Source organism: Nicotiana tabacum, chromosome 11 (assembly GCF_000715075.1).
Source record: "Nicotiana tabacum cultivar K326 chromosome 11, ASM71507v2, whole genome shotgun sequence".
Classification (NCBI taxonomy): Eukaryota; Viridiplantae; Streptophyta; class Magnoliopsida; order Solanales; family Solanaceae; genus Nicotiana; species Nicotiana tabacum.
In genome coordinates, this window is record NC_134090.1 from 20,445,387 (window position 1) to 20,461,731 (window position 16,345).

The 16,345-nt window shown below is 37.4% G+C and overlaps 2 protein-coding genes across 2 annotated transcripts; one reads left to right on the top strand and one right to left on the bottom strand.

The window, feature by feature from the left end:
- The first annotated feature begins 150 nt into the window (after positions 1-150).
- LOC107794198 (uncharacterized) lies at positions 151-6,518 on the top strand. The gene is made up of 3 exons (XM_016616670.2): positions 151-3,212; positions 5,290-5,600; positions 5,831-6,518. Exons 1-3 carry the CDS (start codon positions 655-657, stop codon positions 6,193-6,195), a joined length of 3,234 nt encoding a protein of 1,077 aa, XP_016472156.1. The 5' UTR covers positions 151-654; the 3' UTR covers positions 6,196-6,518.
- A 540-nt stretch (positions 6,519-7,058) lies between these two features.
- On the bottom strand, positions 7,059-14,717 carry LOC107794194 (pleiotropic drug resistance protein 2-like). Its single transcript, XM_075224887.1, has 21 exons — positions 14,582-14,717; positions 14,040-14,487; positions 13,821-13,941; positions 13,415-13,503; positions 13,213-13,297; positions 12,842-13,132; positions 12,671-12,761; positions 11,678-12,578; positions 11,108-11,268; positions 10,893-10,996; positions 10,645-10,810; positions 10,475-10,558; positions 10,238-10,368; positions 9,767-10,099; positions 9,367-9,657; positions 9,178-9,261; positions 8,953-9,086; positions 8,613-8,840; positions 8,350-8,521; positions 8,010-8,264; positions 7,059-7,568 (listed from the first exon to the last, which is right to left on the bottom strand). The coding sequence occupies exons 2-21, from the start codon at positions 14,423-14,425 to the stop codon at positions 7,287-7,289; spliced, it is 4,389 nt and encodes a 1,462-aa protein (XP_075080988.1). The 5' UTR covers positions 14,426-14,487; positions 14,582-14,717; the 3' UTR covers positions 7,059-7,286.
- Between the last annotated feature and the right edge of the window lie 1,628 nt (positions 14,718-16,345).

The window sequence follows — 16,345 nt, forward strand, 5'->3', positions numbered from 1 at the left end:
CTTAACCAAACTTTTAAAAAATATTTCTAAATATATCTCAAAAGAACTATCAAAAAAATATTTTTGGAAAAAATTATTTTTTTCCACTTGTATAGAGCACTCCTTTTTCCTACTAAAAGCGGTCAACTATCTTAAATTTAAACAAATACTTTTGACCAAAAAAAAAATTGTACCCTATAAATAAAGAAGTTCCCTCAAATCCGATTAAAAAAAGAAAGTTCCTCAAATCCGCTAACAATTTTCCGGTTGATAATCTGTACTATAACCGTTCATGGCGTCTCTTCACTTCACTATCCAAGGTTCAATATTGATCTTCCTTATTCGTGTATGAAGTAAAGGTTAATAAGTCTTATTAACTCTCACTAGGTTAGGGTTAGGGTTTAGATAAAAGTCTGTTCTTATAAAGAGAAAACGACTACGTAAATATATGGAGCAATTTAGTATTCCAGTAGATTATAGTTGAAAAAAAGCAAAAAGGGGAAAAAACGAACGGATATTGCTGATGCTGTAGCTTCTTCAATGTGTTACTGGAAGTGATTTTTTGTGTATACGATCACTCTCCCCTTACACCACCCACCCCACCCCAACCCCCTGTATTAACTAGGGAACACTTGTCTTTTACTGTAGTAGCCCTGAAGGAAAAAAATAAAATAAATGGGGCGCGTTGAGCATGATGATTTTGCAGGACGAGCCTATAGGGTTGAGAGGTTAAGAATGCATGATCATGGAGTTGAATTGGGTTCTGAGCCTTACTGCATGCCTCATAGTGGGGGAATGGAACAGTTTTCACATAGGCCGAGGAGTCTGAGCCCGAGCCTTCAAAGAGAGGAAAGGCCCCGTCGAGTTAGTTGGCGTAGGAGCGGGTTAATGGATAGAGATCAAGATTTTAGTGATAGAGGTGATATAATGGAACCCCAGTTGAAGAGTGGATTAATGAGAAGAGAGGTAAAATTTAGTGATAGAGGTGATATAGTGGAGCTCCGGTTGAGGCATGGGTTAGGGGATGGAGATCAAGATTTTAGTATTAGAGGTGATATGATGGAACCTCAGTTGAGGAGTGGATTAATGGAAAGAGATGAAGATTTTTGTGATAGAGGTGATATAATGGAACCCCAGTTGAGGAGTGGATTAATGGAAAGAGATGAAGATTTTAGTTATAGAGGTGATATAATGAAGCCTGAATCTAGGAGTGGGTTGGTGGAGAGGAATGAAGAATTTAGTGATAGAGTTAACAAAATGCAGCCTCAGTTGAAGTCGCTTGCTTATCGACAAGGGCATGAGAAGAAGCCTGGACATCATTATCAGGCTTCTTTGAGTAGTAGGGATGAGACAAGGAGAAGATATGATGAGTTCTTTGATGATGAGGACAGATATGAAGCTGCAGGCAGTGGTGTAAATTATGATTATGAATATGATAGTGCTAGAAGTGTTCAAGGCCGTAATGTGAATCGCGAGAGAGTTTTGGGTAGTATGCATCATCATGGGTTGGACAGACAGAAACTGTTGGAATTGGAAGATGGGTCGAGCCGAGGAGGTCATACTTTGCCCTTTGACCCTCAATCTACCTCAAAATATGTGGAGACTGCAAGGAGGCCTTTATCGGTCCATGTGCATCCCCAACAGATTAGGCTTGGGGATGAGGTTGCTCATTATCCTGATCCTTTCCTTGATAAATTGTCGGCAATTGAAATGATTGAAAGAGAGGAAAGATCTAGATTTCATCCCAAGGATGTTTCACACTACTTGGAGTCAGCATCCCGGTCTAAGGATCTTGCTGCCTCCTCTCAGTATAAGGAACGTGTGACCACATCCTCTGGAATCTCTAGGATGAATTATGCCCCTGTGGTTCAAGATGATATGCATTTGCTTGGGGATATTCATTCAAGGAGTTCCACAAAGCTTAGACAACCATCATATCTGAATGAATATGGTGAAAATCACAGTTATAATACCCTTGAAGAATATGCAGCTGGGCATAAGGAACGGACAAGCTACCAGTATGATAAAGTTAGTCCGCCTACGGGTGACAATATGGATTGTTTATATCCTAAAGGTAGGCCAAGAGATATTAGCGATTATGATCATTCATATGAAAGAACTAGTATGCTTGGACAAGCAGTACTTGACAAAGGGCATGCTCGGGCACCAATTTATTTGGAACCCCTTAGAGAGAATACTGATTATGCTGAGTTTCCTCGAAGAGATGTCATTAACAGCAGTTCATGGGATCACCATTCATTGACCAAACAATCAGTTTCAATGAACCTTCTGGATGCCAGATCATTAGTGAGATCAAGCCAAGGTCAGTTTTATGTGGATCCTGGTGATATTAATGTTGATATGCGAAATGTAAGAGAATCAGACATAGAAAATTTGGATGTTCCCTGTCATGAAGAGATTCCTCGTAGGCGACTGGATTACCATACTAGCAAGGATGGACATCATATATCCTATGTTGAGAGGTGGAGGAGATCACCACGGCATGAACATGAAATGGAAATGCTTGGAGATAGGATACAATTAAAGAAAATTGAATCAGGTGTAATTGGCCCCGATTGTTATCCAATTAGGTCAGTAAAAAGGAAATACACATTAGATGAAGAAACAATGGGGCATAAGTCTAGACAGGTTGTGTGCAGTAAATGGAAGAAAAACATTACCAGAAATCAAGATTTAGATTGTAGAAACGAGGTGTGGGATGATCAAGACAGCAGTGGCTTACTGTCACCTGAGAGCTTTGAGGATGACAAATGGTTTAGAAAGGCAGAAAAGACATACAGAGGGGACCTTTACGGTAGAGTTACTAGCGCTGATGGCTTATTGTCGTATCACAGTTCAATAAATCAGGGGCAGAGGCACCTTATTAGACCATATAATCCTGGTAAAAAGCAAAAGGTGCATGAGAATCCCAGTTCACTGAGACCTAATGTTTCAATTCAATGTAATAGGAAACACCATCTAACAAAAAATGTTTGGATAAGAGGCAAAGATGATAAAAAAACAGAAGGATCTGACCACATAGTTGAAGGGTTAAAGGATCAGGTAACTTGTGCAAAAACTGAGTTGCCTGAAGACTCACTTGAATTTAAGCAACTGGTAAATAAGTTCTTCCTATATTCCACCAAAAAGTTGAGTGAGAGTGTTTCTACTCAGAAAAGGTACAAGGAGCAAGGGAGGGCTGGTGGCTTATACTGCATTGTTTGTCCCAAGAGGTCTGTCTCCTTTTTAGTGTTTGAACTTTAAGCTTATGGCTTATTAGTATAAATATAATATGTTGCTATTTGGTTGCTTCAAAATGTCACATGTTATGAATTTCTTTAACTAGGTTATAATCGCTTCTGTGAAATTGTGTTGCATGCAGAATCAAGTATGGTTCTAGTTGAATCACTATGTGGCATTCTCTCTCATATCGAGAATACCGTTACATCTGGTCATTTACGTTGTTCAAGATTCATGTTCCATAAATTTATTTTGAATTCTCGAAATTGGTTTTTCTATCTTTTAGTAGCTTATTTGGATTATTATTATTAAATGGAATTACAAATTATGCTGATGCTCAACTGTAAAGGAAATGTTATATAGCTGGGCTGGTTTCCATAGAAGAAGAAAGCAAAAGGCGTGGAATTTTTTCGCCCCGTTAGCTCTCATGTGGATAGTTTGGGGGAGAGAAATAGGAGAGCTTTTGAGGGGATTGAGTCTCCTTTTTCACATCTTAAAAATAGTCTTTTACCTTTGATCGCTTTTTGGTGCACTCATATAGCCCCTACTTGTATAGAAGATTGGGCGTCTTTTGTAGAGAATCATGTTTTGATGTAAATTCTCTACTTTTTGGTATACTTCTTGTATACGGGAGTTTTCTTCCTTTTGATTAATACAATTTACCTTATCAAAAATGACATGGGTCCAAATCAGAAAATATTTTCGTTCTCTCTGCCAATTATTCAGTTCTTATTATGTAAAACTCATAGGATATTGTTTGATCAGGTGAATTATGGGAATTACCCAGCAGAACTGTAACATCGTTAACATATATTCTGTAACTTCTATGAGGATGGTCAAATCTTAGTTGCTTCAATCCATTTCTATGCTTTGGTCAGATCAATATCAAATTCTATTTGATACGGAACTCAATATCAGATTCTTGAAAACCTGCCTTTCTTCTCTCAATTTTCCTTGAACTTAACAGGATTACATGAAGTTTCAATTGAGGGTTTGGTTTTAGTGATCAAACTGGTCCAGAACCTTTCTAAAAAAATGATTTTGAGTGTGAAATGGTAGGCTGGAAAGACATTGGTAGTGCTCTATTTCTCCTGGAAACCCGATCAGAAAATAGAAAACATTTATTTGCAGGGTACTCCTCTCAGAAAATAGAAAGCAGTTATAGAAAAACGTATCTAAATCTTTTGCGTCTTGAACTTCAACTATAAGCATTGTCCTACTTTGAACTGATGGCAGCAAAAGGGGTCTAGGAATTCATCTCTTTTTTATTTTTTATGTTGGAGAAATGGAACAAAGATCCATTTGCTGTTCTAGAATATGTGGAGACAAAAGTTGTGCATAACCGTGCACTTGCTTCTTTATCAAAGATATGAATGTGTTACTGATTCAAAAAAATAAAGTTATTGTGGCAGCAAGAAGAAGATAAAATTTGAAACTGAAGAAGGTTCTGTTAAATCCATTTTTTCTTCTGCAGATGGACAAAGTTTATTCAAGTACTTGGGGTAGTTTTTAGTTCTAATTGTGGTCAAATTCTTCTGGACATCATACTCTGTATGCTTATGTTTTTTCCACTATTGTAATAAGCAGCTGAATACATTGTTCTTTGTAAGAGGAATCTGCAGATTCTATTAAGATATAGAAGTATGAGCAAGCTCACATTAAAAAGTACAAACAAGGTTATGGAAATACTGTGCCGCCAAGATATAATAAAGGAAAAGAAAAACAAACTTCATAGGCTATAGCAATAAAATAAAACAAAAGCTAGATATAGTTATAGGCTTCTGAAGATGTAGTTCCTGAGGAGATTTAAGCTGTTTTGGTTCTGTTGGTTAGTACACGCCAAGGACTCAGTTTGGAACCGCCTAGTCAGATAAGGATGCTTGATACCCTGTTGTCCTCCTGACTTTTGAATGTTTCTTTTTTGTGCTGGAGTAGGTTGGTGATATCACTTTTTGTTTTGTCTTCACATGGACATTTTTGCATGGCCCAATTAGTTCTCCGAATTTATCTTGTATATATTGCCGTGTACTACTTTTATCTTGCAATTGCTAAATAATTGTACTTTCTCAGTCAATCAAAAGAGTTCACAGATACTCGAGCCTTGGCGAAACATTGTTTTATGTCAAAAAAGTTGGGGTTGAAAGCAAAACACTTGGGTCTTCACAATGCAATATGTGTCCTAATGGGGTGGAACAATGATGCACCCCCTGAGGGAAAATTATGGGCGCCAGTGGCTGTTCCTGCCCCTACTGCTTTAGCCCAAAAAGAAGATCTTATTCTTTGGCCACCAGTGGTTGTTATACATAACTGCTCTGTTTTGGTAACTGGCCTAGATAGGCGAAAAGTCACGACTACTGAAGCTGTGGAGGACTTTCTGAGAGGTGCGTGTGTTGTACAACTTTTTGGTTTATCTGGTTTTGAGTTTTGTGCCTCAAGAGGGGGATGTTATTATGAGAAGGGTGATGCCCTGCTTTCATCTAATATCAGTAGCAATTCATTTACGTATTCTGCAGATTAGGAAGTTTCTTTCAGTTGTTCTTAGAGAGCTGACGTCTTTGTATCATTGTGTTTGATGACAATATTCTCGCTTCTCTGTACTCTTCAACTGCAGGTAAAGGTTATAGCGGTGGTAGAATGAAGGTTTGTTTGGGGAAGCCTGGTAATGGTAGTGTATTACTGGTGAAGTTCTTGGGCACTATTCCTGGCTTTCAGGATGCAGAAAAGCTTCATTACTACTTCATGGGAGAAGAACGTGGAAGGACAGACTTTGGAATAGCAACTTCTTCCAAGGGCAAAGGCATGAACAGAAACGTGAAGGGGGATGAAGTTGAGGAACTTTTGCTCTATGGTTACTTGGGAATAGCGGAAGACTTGGATAAAGTTGATAATGACACCAAAAGAAAATGTTTAATCAAGAGTAAAAAGGAGATTCATGATTTTGTAGATGCTCCTGTCAACCCTGTTGAGGGAGATTAAGGGTTAAAGTTTTCATTGCAGCTCGGGAGAACCCCTCCAGCCGTCGACCTTTTGGAACACAAAAAATCAGAAAGAAATCAGTGTAGATAGGAGGATGGAAGAAAGGTACAAAGAAAACTAAAGGATTGTGAATTGTGTAAAACTCTGTTCATATCCACAGCTTTTGTCAAACTCCAGAACCTTTATGCAAGCTTATGCTACTTCTCTTATTGCTTTATTATGGCTTTTCTTTTGCTACATTTGTGCTGTCGATTGCATTTGTAAAACTTTTGGTGCAAATCAAGCACATAACAGGGGTAAGCCAAAACCCCTTTTTTCTTGAAGATTGCATGGTCGATGGAGTTCATCAGTTACCTTTCCCATCTTTTTAATCTGTGCTTATTTTGGTTAACATCTATAAACGGCCTTGAACTAGTCTCTTCTATATTCATTTTAGAATTGACAGGAAATTAGTGGAAAGTAAATGTTTATGTTTCAGTAGTCGAGGCTGAAGTTGATCAATATCCTCTCCGAGTTTAAGTTCTATGTATTGCAGGTGCAGAAAATATTTTCACAATCTCATTAAATGGTAAAAATAGTAACTAACTTGCAATCACTTAGTGATAACTGATAGTTGTAAAATGTCTTTAAATAATTAGTATATATGTATAACTTAAATCCTATCCAAAATAAGAGAGTTGATTCATTTGTTTCCCAATGAAATTCAGAAATTAAGCTTGAAATCAAAGCACACAGAGGAGGAAACGATGCAATGCTTAATCCAATGTAAGAGAGAGTTTTATTTATTTTCAAATAAGCTTAAATATTAAGCTTGAAACCGAGCAGAAGACGAAAAATGTATGCAATATCAGTACTAGTTGAATGAACTTTGTTTTTTGTTTCATATAAATAACAGCAATTAGTACAAATTTGGAAGAATGAAAATTTACAATTACTGCAAACAAGAACAAGATGATAAATGCTACATACATTATTTCACAATGCTACCTACATTATTTCCCTTGAATTATCGTAAAAGAGATGAAGAAAAGAACAGTAGAACTAGTTGTGTATAGAGCTGAACAATTCAAACTTGGAGGTTTTCTTGAATTTTATCTCTTTTGGAAGTTGAGAACTCTGATGGCATATACAAAGACAGTGAAGAATAGAAGCACCCAACCAAGATGTGCTGCAGCAACTGCACCAAGAAAGTCAAAATCATAACCAAGATATTCCTTGAGGTAATCCTTCAATGGAAGATAACTAGGGGCATTATCATGACTAGGAACATGAACAGGTTCTGTTTTGTCTCCCAATTGAGATGTAATGAGACCATATATTGTCCATGCAACTGGTGAACCCCAGTAGTACCACCTCCACCATATTGGAATTTGCTGCAACATAGTATAAACATGTCAAATATTAGATTAATAGTTGTTGTCACGTGACCAAGAGGTCATGAGTTCGAGCCATGGAAACAGGCTCTTGTAGAAATAGGGTAAGGCTGCGTACAATAGAGACTCTTATGGTCAGGGGCGGATCCAGCTTGCGACCTACGGGTTCACGTGAACCCAATAACTTTTGTCCAAACAGTGTAAATATGTTCCAAAAATTCACTAAATATCTATAAATGTTTGAATGTGAATCCAGTTACTACTGAAAATTTACTCGAGGTCGTTACACGAACCCATAAACATTAAATCCTGGATCCGCCTCTGCTTGTGGTCCGGCCCGTCCCCGACCCCAGGCATAGTGGGAGCTTAGTGCACCAGGCTGCCTTTTTTTTTTTTAGTTTATGAAAGGAAGAATAATTGGGATATCAAGATTTCACTTACCATCCTAGGAATGAGGAAACCAGAGAAGAGGTTCCAGAAGCTAAGGAAGAAAGACATGACAATTGCTGCTATCTGATAATTTGGAGTGAGAGCTACAAGCATCATTCCGTAGAGTGTGAAGTAGACGAAGCACATGAACACGTAGTAATAGAACCAGAAGAACTTGTCAGCTTGCCACTCAAATCCAATCATTGAGTAAAGAATTAGGCTGTAAAGGAAAGTTTGGATTCCGACATAGATTGTTTCCACAGTCACCTGTAAAGGAACAAATAATGAGCTTGACTTTGTTGGCATAACCGATGCTTACAATCCATATGAACTAGATGGTCAGTTCATATACCTGAGCAAAAGCATATGGCAAAGCTGAAAACATCCCTGCTGCTCTTTCGCGATAGAAGACTGTTCTCTCAATAGCCACAACAGATTGAACAGCAGAAGTGTTTGTTCCTCCAAGAAACAGAACAGCAGCATACATTGCTCCCATTAGATTTGAAAGGTCCTGTTGTTTTTCGCTGATAGAAAGAATAGCTCGTTTAAGAGTTGATCCACTTTCAGTGCTGAAAATTGAAGCTTAGTAATTCAAGTTTTAGGAAAATGACTCACAATTTTCCTCCTTTGCCCCAGAAAACGACGCCAAAAATAATTCCGATGACTGTTGTCATGAAAAATCTGATGACATTGTACTGTGGATTCCTCCAATAAGACCAATGTTGTTTCCAGAAACATGCCTTGAATTGAGTCAATAGGGGCTGAGAGTACTTGGTAGGGAAATACAGGTCCTTAGATCCTGGTGCTGAAGTACTAAGTTGCTTAATCAGTTCTTCATTTCTCCTGCAAATTTGGAGAATTTGAGGAGAAGATTTAGTATGAGCAAGAGTTGGATGTAGGGAATAGAACAATGAATAATAGTAATGGATCAGTTTCATTTGTCATATTCTCATACCTGTACAGATCAGAGTTGGTTAATATTTCTGCAAAGTTTACACCAAGTTGAGTCTCAACGGATGCAGCGCTGACCTCAAGCATCCAAGTAGCAGGATTATATCCATCTTTGATCTTGTTAACCCCAGGAACAGACTGAAAAAGTTGGTATAAACGATCATTTGCATGACTATCGATGACTTATAATAGAATGGTAACTATTTTACAAAATGTAGTATCATCTTACTTCAAAATACTCTCTCAAGTGCTGAGAATTGCGACCGAGGGGTCCAGCATAAATGACTTGTCCTCCTCTCTTCATCAAGAATAACTGCATAGATAGTGACATTGTAGCTAGTCATGATAAATCCAGTCCAAGGTGATGAAGCTATGAACTAGTTATAGATGATGTGGACTAGATTCAAGAAGTTAGTACCTCATCAAATGATTCAAATATGTCAATACTTGGTTGATGAATTGTGCAAACTACAGTTCTCCCTGTATCCACAGTGTTCCTTACAGCTCTCATTACAATTGCAGCAGCTCGAGCATCCAGACCCGACGTAGGCTCATCCATGAAGATGATCGAAGGATTAGCAACCAACTCCACGGCTATAGTAAGCCGCTTTCTTTGTTCAGTCGATAAACCATCAACTCCTGGAAGTCCAACTAGAGAGTTTCTCAATAATGTAAGCTCAACCAACTCCATCACTTCCTCCACAAACATCTGAACCAAACGAGGGATTCGTCAATGCTTTCTCAGTGGATGAAAAGAAAGGTACTAAACATATTTTGATAGACATCATCATTCTACCAAAGAAAATCTAAAGCTATACCATTCGAGTTTCGTTGTTGACATCTGAAGGAAGACGCAACCAGGCAGAATATAGAAGAGATTCATAAACAGTGACATGTGGAGAATGAATGTCATTTTGTTCACAGTAGCCACTAACTCGAGCGAAGGTTTCTTGGATCTTTGGATAACCAGAAACACAGATATTCCCTTCAATGTATCCACCAGTTTTCCTTCCAGCTAAAACATCCATCAAAGTAGTCTTTCCAGCACCACTCACACCCATTAATGCTGTTAGCACACCTGGTCTAAAGGCACCACTCACATCTCGTAGAAGCTGGAGTCGCATTTCTTCAATTCCTTGACTTTTCATTTCCTGATACAGACATCATTCATTGACCAGTTAGGAATTTTGTTTATATACATGCAATAGTGGATGCAGGCTTCATTGAAGAAGAGAAACAAAATTTTAAACCGTTAGATTCTAATAAGTGGAGAAGAGATAAGAACTTACAGCAGGCATATCGACATAGTAATTCACATGTTCAAATGAAAGGGACAAAGGCTGGAATGGCAGAACCATGCCTTTTTTGTTGGTTGCACTATCTGCACCATTTGATTTTACATCTTCTGAAGTGTTCTTTCCTGACACATCAAAACAGATAAATAAGCAGATGAAGCACTTCACCAGCATTCTTTGATACATATAATTCAAATTCTTGGAAACAAAGAGATGGTCTTAATCTTGAACCTTCATCTGGTATTACTTTCATCTTCTTTTCCTTGTATTGACTGTGTTCTTCATTCACCATAATAGATTTAGTATCTCCAAGAGCTGATATCAAGTTTTAAAATCCGGTCAAAACCAAAAGATAGTGTCCAAGCCTAGTGAGAAAATCACTACCATGTCTCATCTCTTACGTTTTAAGTACGTGAGTGCTGCAACGAAGCAAAGGTTGAAAAACAATGAGAACGCGAAAAGTGCAATGACACAAATCCAGTACCAAATGTCATCTGTAAACATCCCTCTGGCTTTAAGAAGCTCTATTCCAACTGTTTTTCCTGGAAAGCTTGGATCCTCATTGGGCTGAAAGAGAGCAACATATTCTTAGAATATCTAAAGATAGAGATAAAAAATGAATATCTAAGATGTAACTGTGCTAATTTACCTTGTTCCATCTTTTGTCAAGAAATTCAACAAGAACTATAGCGTTCTGTCCATATGACATAGGGGAAAGGTAATAGGCCCATTTCATCCAAGGTTGGAGGTCATCTATTGGAACAACCAATTTGCTTATATCAGAATCACAGTATGATGAAATTCCAATCTTTGAATGATTAACTAGTTTTACTTCATTAGCTAATATATCTTTCAGTTGCTAACCTTTGGCAATGATAAATCCACCAAGGACAAAAACTGACAACAATGTGAAGGTACCAAGGGTGTTGGCCACAACTTGTGTTCTTCCAAGCGCTGCAATGAAACGGAAGAGTCCCAACGCCATCTGGTGAATACCAACATAGGCCAAGTACTGCCGGAAAAACCTGTTTAAGTTGATGAACTTGTTAGTGAACTTTGAAAATCTGACACTGTCAGCTATAGGATCTATCAAATGAGACTATTAGCCTGTTTGGTCGTGTTTTTTTTTCCGGCCAAAAGTGCTTCTTTTTGGCCAAAAATGTTTTTTTCCAAAGTTAAGGTGTTTGGCCAAGCTTTTAGAAGGAAAAAAAGTGCTTCTGAGTAGAAGCAGAAGCAGTTTTTGAGAAGCAGAAAAATTAACTTCTCCCAAAAACACTTTTTTGAAAAGTACTGTTGAGAAAAATACATTTAGAAGCACTTTTTAAAAACTTGACCAAATATAATTGCTGCTCAAAAGTTTTTATTTTTGAAAAACACTTTTCAAAATAAGCTGATTTTAGAAGCACGGCCAAACATGCTATATAGTGGACATACCTATCAGCTGCAGGTGCAAATCCAACAGTGTAGTATGTGAGAAGGATCCATATTCCTGATTCCATCAGCGAGACGGGGATCCTAAGGAGCCAAATTGGAAGAGCAAAAGCCCAAGCTGGGTAAACCAAAGCATCTCTCTGTTTAAAAAAGACAGGTAGCCTGAAGATAGTCATTGCAAGCTCAGCCATGCCATTGAACATCACGTTGAGAAGGCTGAAAAACAGAGCACCATAAAATTTTCCTCCATCTTCTGCTTCACCGTGCTTCATTTTCGTTCTAAAGAATACAGTGAATGTAAAGATAGCCATGATTGTGATCTGAACAGTCTTGAAAATGTAGACGAAGGAGTTTCGTTTCATCAGCAACCACTCCCTTGACAAGCATGCCTTGAAAAGTTCTTTGTTAGAGATACCATATTTTTCTTTCACCAATGCTGCAGGGTGGGTTCTACTTCTGTCATAAGGAACTTGAACTTCACCGAAAAGCTTTAGGCCGATATGGAAAGATTGGAAGTGCTCAACAAAGTCAGGTACTGATACATATTGATAAGGAACATTCTTTTTGGACCAGTATTGTTCTTGATCTTTCTTGGAAGTAACCTCTTGAAGAAAATCCGCAACTCCTTTCCTTTCAGGACATTTAAATCCAACACTTTCGAAGAACTCAAGAACCTCTTCACGTGGACCTTGGTAGACAATTTTCCCTTCTGAAAGCAAGATAATGTCATCAAATAGATTAAAGGTTTCCGGGGCTGGCTGAAGTAGAGATATTATCATTGTCACATTCATAATATGAACCATCTGTCTCATATATTTGACAATTTGAAATGTTGTTGAACTGTCAAGACCAGTCGAGATTTCATCCATCAAGAAAACTTTCGCAGGCCCAACCAACATTTCTCCTGCATTTATATCCAATAGCAACCTTTAATAATATGTTATCACATCAGAATTAAGTAATGATGGAAACCAACTAGTTTAACTCATCATATACCTGTCGTTACACGCTTCTTTTGCCCACCAGAAATACCTCTTCTCATTTCATCACCCACCATTGTATCAGAACAAATATCCAATCCAAGTATCTGGTGCAGAAATCTTGTTAGTCACTTTAACATAGGTGGAAGAAAAATGGAACTTCATATTATAGGAGGGGAATGCAGACCTTGAGAATAGAGTCAGTGACCAAATTGGTCTTTTGTCCAGCTACTGATATGGCTTTCATGAATGCATCTATCTCAGGATCCGGTTTGATTCCTGAATCTTTTTCTCGTCTCGAGAGCTCTGCTAGCAGTTCATATCTGGCACCAACTCCCAAGCAGCGACCCGAGAAGTCTAATGTCTCTCTTACTGTCATCTCACCATGATGAAGATCATGTTGGCAGATATAAGCACAAGTTCTCTGAGGTATGAACTCTTTGAGTTCGTGACCGCAGTGACTGATCTTTCCCTTTACCTACATTAATATGACAATATGTTATCAGGGTGTCCGTTTAAAGAACACCAAGACTGATATGTTTTAAGGAAAATACACACCCTAAGATCTTGCTCCAGTTTTCCTGCAAGTGCCTTCAACAATGTAGTTTTGCCAGAGGCTGGAGGTCCAAGAAGCAGTGTCATCCTAATAATAGGAATTCAAATTTTTAACAAAAAACAATGATAACAAATGGTCAGAAACTCAAATATGTCAAAAGATATTATAAAAGGAGGCCTAAATATTAGAACAAAGTCATCATACCTTGATGATTTTACAATTCCAGAAATGTCATCCAGTATTTTGATAGATTTCTTCTTAGACGGCGAAAGCCTCAAAAGACCAAGAATTCCCTATTAGACATCAAAATACAAAGAGTAATCCTTAAACTTAAGTATCATTACTTGAATAGATATCTTCTGAATAATGTCTTAGATATACATAAGGGGGGCCTTGGCATAACTGGTAAAGTTGCTGCCATGTGACCAGGAGGTCACGGGTTCGAGATGTGGAAACAACCTCTTGCAGAAATGCAAGGTAAGGCTGCGTACGATAGACTTTTGTGGTCCGGCCCTTCCTCGGATCCCACGCATAGCGGGAGCTTAGTGCACCGGGCTGCCTTTAATATCTTCGATATACAAACAATTCAAATAATGCAAATTTTAACTACCTCTAATGAATTGATGGTTGAATTCCATAGTGTTGGAAGTGCTCTACTGCCAACATATGCATCTCCTTCAATTGACAAATGCTCAAACCTGATTTCAATTCTTGGAATGTCTATCCCAACCCTGTTTGACAAAGTTTATTATCTCATGCTTTTTACTCCAAACAATAAGGATTTAGATTCTTGAAAAAGCTGAAAAAACAGTTCATGTATTTTTTTCACCTTTCGATACGATCTTTAAGCCTGAGAAGGAATCTCTCATTGTCTTCATCAATACCATTTAATATACTCTCCATAAGTTGCTTCTTTTCTTGCATTCCCATATGTGCTACATCAACTTGTTCATGAACAACTTTTCCATTATCCAATACTTGCTTTAAAATTCCTTTCCTCATTCTATCATAAGTTGGAAGCCTTTCAATTGCAGCCCATTTAAGTTCATCTTCATCATCTTGCCTCCCACTTTTCGCGAAAACATCCACTCCTGGTGCACCAAACGCGTCGCGAATACTTGCTGAAGCCCATGATCCTTTTCTACTTGCTGATCCAAAACTTGCCTTTTTGCTCATTGACCTCACTAGCTCATTTTCCCTCATTGATGCAGCCATTTACGCAGATTTTTCACCCTATCCAGGACCAAGTTTTCTTGAATATTTCCTTCAATGCTGTTCTAGAATAGTGGAAAAACAAAAATGTGTCACTTAAGTTATGCTCAATGGAATATATCTAGTGAAATTATAGGACTAAATAATCAGAGAACTTACATAAATATGTACAGTGTATGAAATAGAACCAATATGAATGTAACTAAGAAATCTAACTCTCTCTTCTTTTTGGTTTTGTTTTTTGTTTTCCTTTTGGTTATCTGGCTGAGCTTGAATCTTTAGAGGAGAAAGGGGAAATCTTGGGTTGCATTAGGATGAACTTAGTAGGAAAGTATATATAGTGGAGGTTTCTATGTATGCAGATGATAATAAAGCCAAGAATGCGTATTTTAGAGTTTTAAGGCAATCATATTTATGCAAGTATATATACCACATTTTGTCAGATTTTGGAGTTCCAACAGATTCAAGTTTTTGTCTTTTCTTGATTGTAAGTAAGAGTTCAAATTTATAAGTTTCAGCTATTACAGACAGATTTAAAGTCGCAAAAATTTAAAATTGGCAAACCTATACTACATGCACTTCTGTGTATTATTCCTTTTTTACTTGAAAATTTTGAAGATGGAAAATGAAGATACTTATACTCAAGTTTATATAACAATTAGTTAAAGGGAGATCCAGAGGAGGAACAACAAACAGGTAAAAGTATTGTTTGTTGCTTAAGTATAAGTTTTTTCTTTCTTCTTAAAATTTAACATACACCAAATTGTTCTGTTGCAATTTGAGGAACATGGAGTTGTTTTTCAAGTTCATAATGCTGAGGACATTGCAGTAGTTGCTAGGATTGCAACGCCGAACCCATAAGCTTCAAATCCTGGCTCTGTTGCTATCTTGTAGGATTATAATAGGATAGTGTGTCAATGGAGGATTGTGTGGCTCGAATCTAGAACCTCTGCTTACCTTACTTTGATCCCATGTTGAATTATGTGGATTGCCTGTCTGTTTAAACTTGTTTGAGAGGTGACACTTTATTTATTTCAGTTTCTAACTGTTGAAGTCTCTAAAATAATCTCAAAAACAACCTCAAACTAGTTAAATCTATAATTACCAAAGTCCTAGTGCTTTTAATATATAGCGATATAACATGATATAATACTATATACTATCCACTTTAAGTAGGCATTGTACATACAAACCACTTTTTAACTTATTTTCTTTTGGCATTTGATTATAAAGTCTAAAATCCTTACTCCAAATTAATCATGTGGGACAAGTGATGTTCTCTCTTGTTTTTGCAACATGAGTGGGTTTTAGGATATTTTGGAAAATTTATTGTCTCCTTTGAAGAAAGGAAAACAAACAGGAGCTTAAATTTTTTTTTGGGAGGAAATGACACTATATAGCCGTTCTCAAAATAATAGCCGGAAAAAATATTATATTTTTTGTATATACACATTATGTATGTTATATACAAAAATTATACAAAATTTATACACTTTTTCGGCTACCTATTATAAATAATTTCTAGCGCGGGCCCAAAGTTCTAGTTCATGCTAAGCTTATTGTCAATAGTGTATGCACGATATTGGGGAGAAATTTAAAAATAGCCAGATTTATAACTGGTCATTCAAAAATAGCCACAGTTTCAAAAGTAATCGAAATTTAGCCATTTTTCATGTAAAGATAAATCTGAGCGAAAACACTGTTCAATACCCGGTAAATACGCCCGTATATTATACTGGAGTTCTAGCATAAGTATGCTTGAACTCCAGCATATTATACGGGAGTTCCAGGATAACTATGCTGGAACTCCAGCATAATATGTTGGAGTTCCAGCATAAGTACACTAGAACTCCAGCATAATATACGGGAGTTCCAGCAAGTATAAATGTCCAGTATAATATACTGGAGTTTGGAGCACCGGTG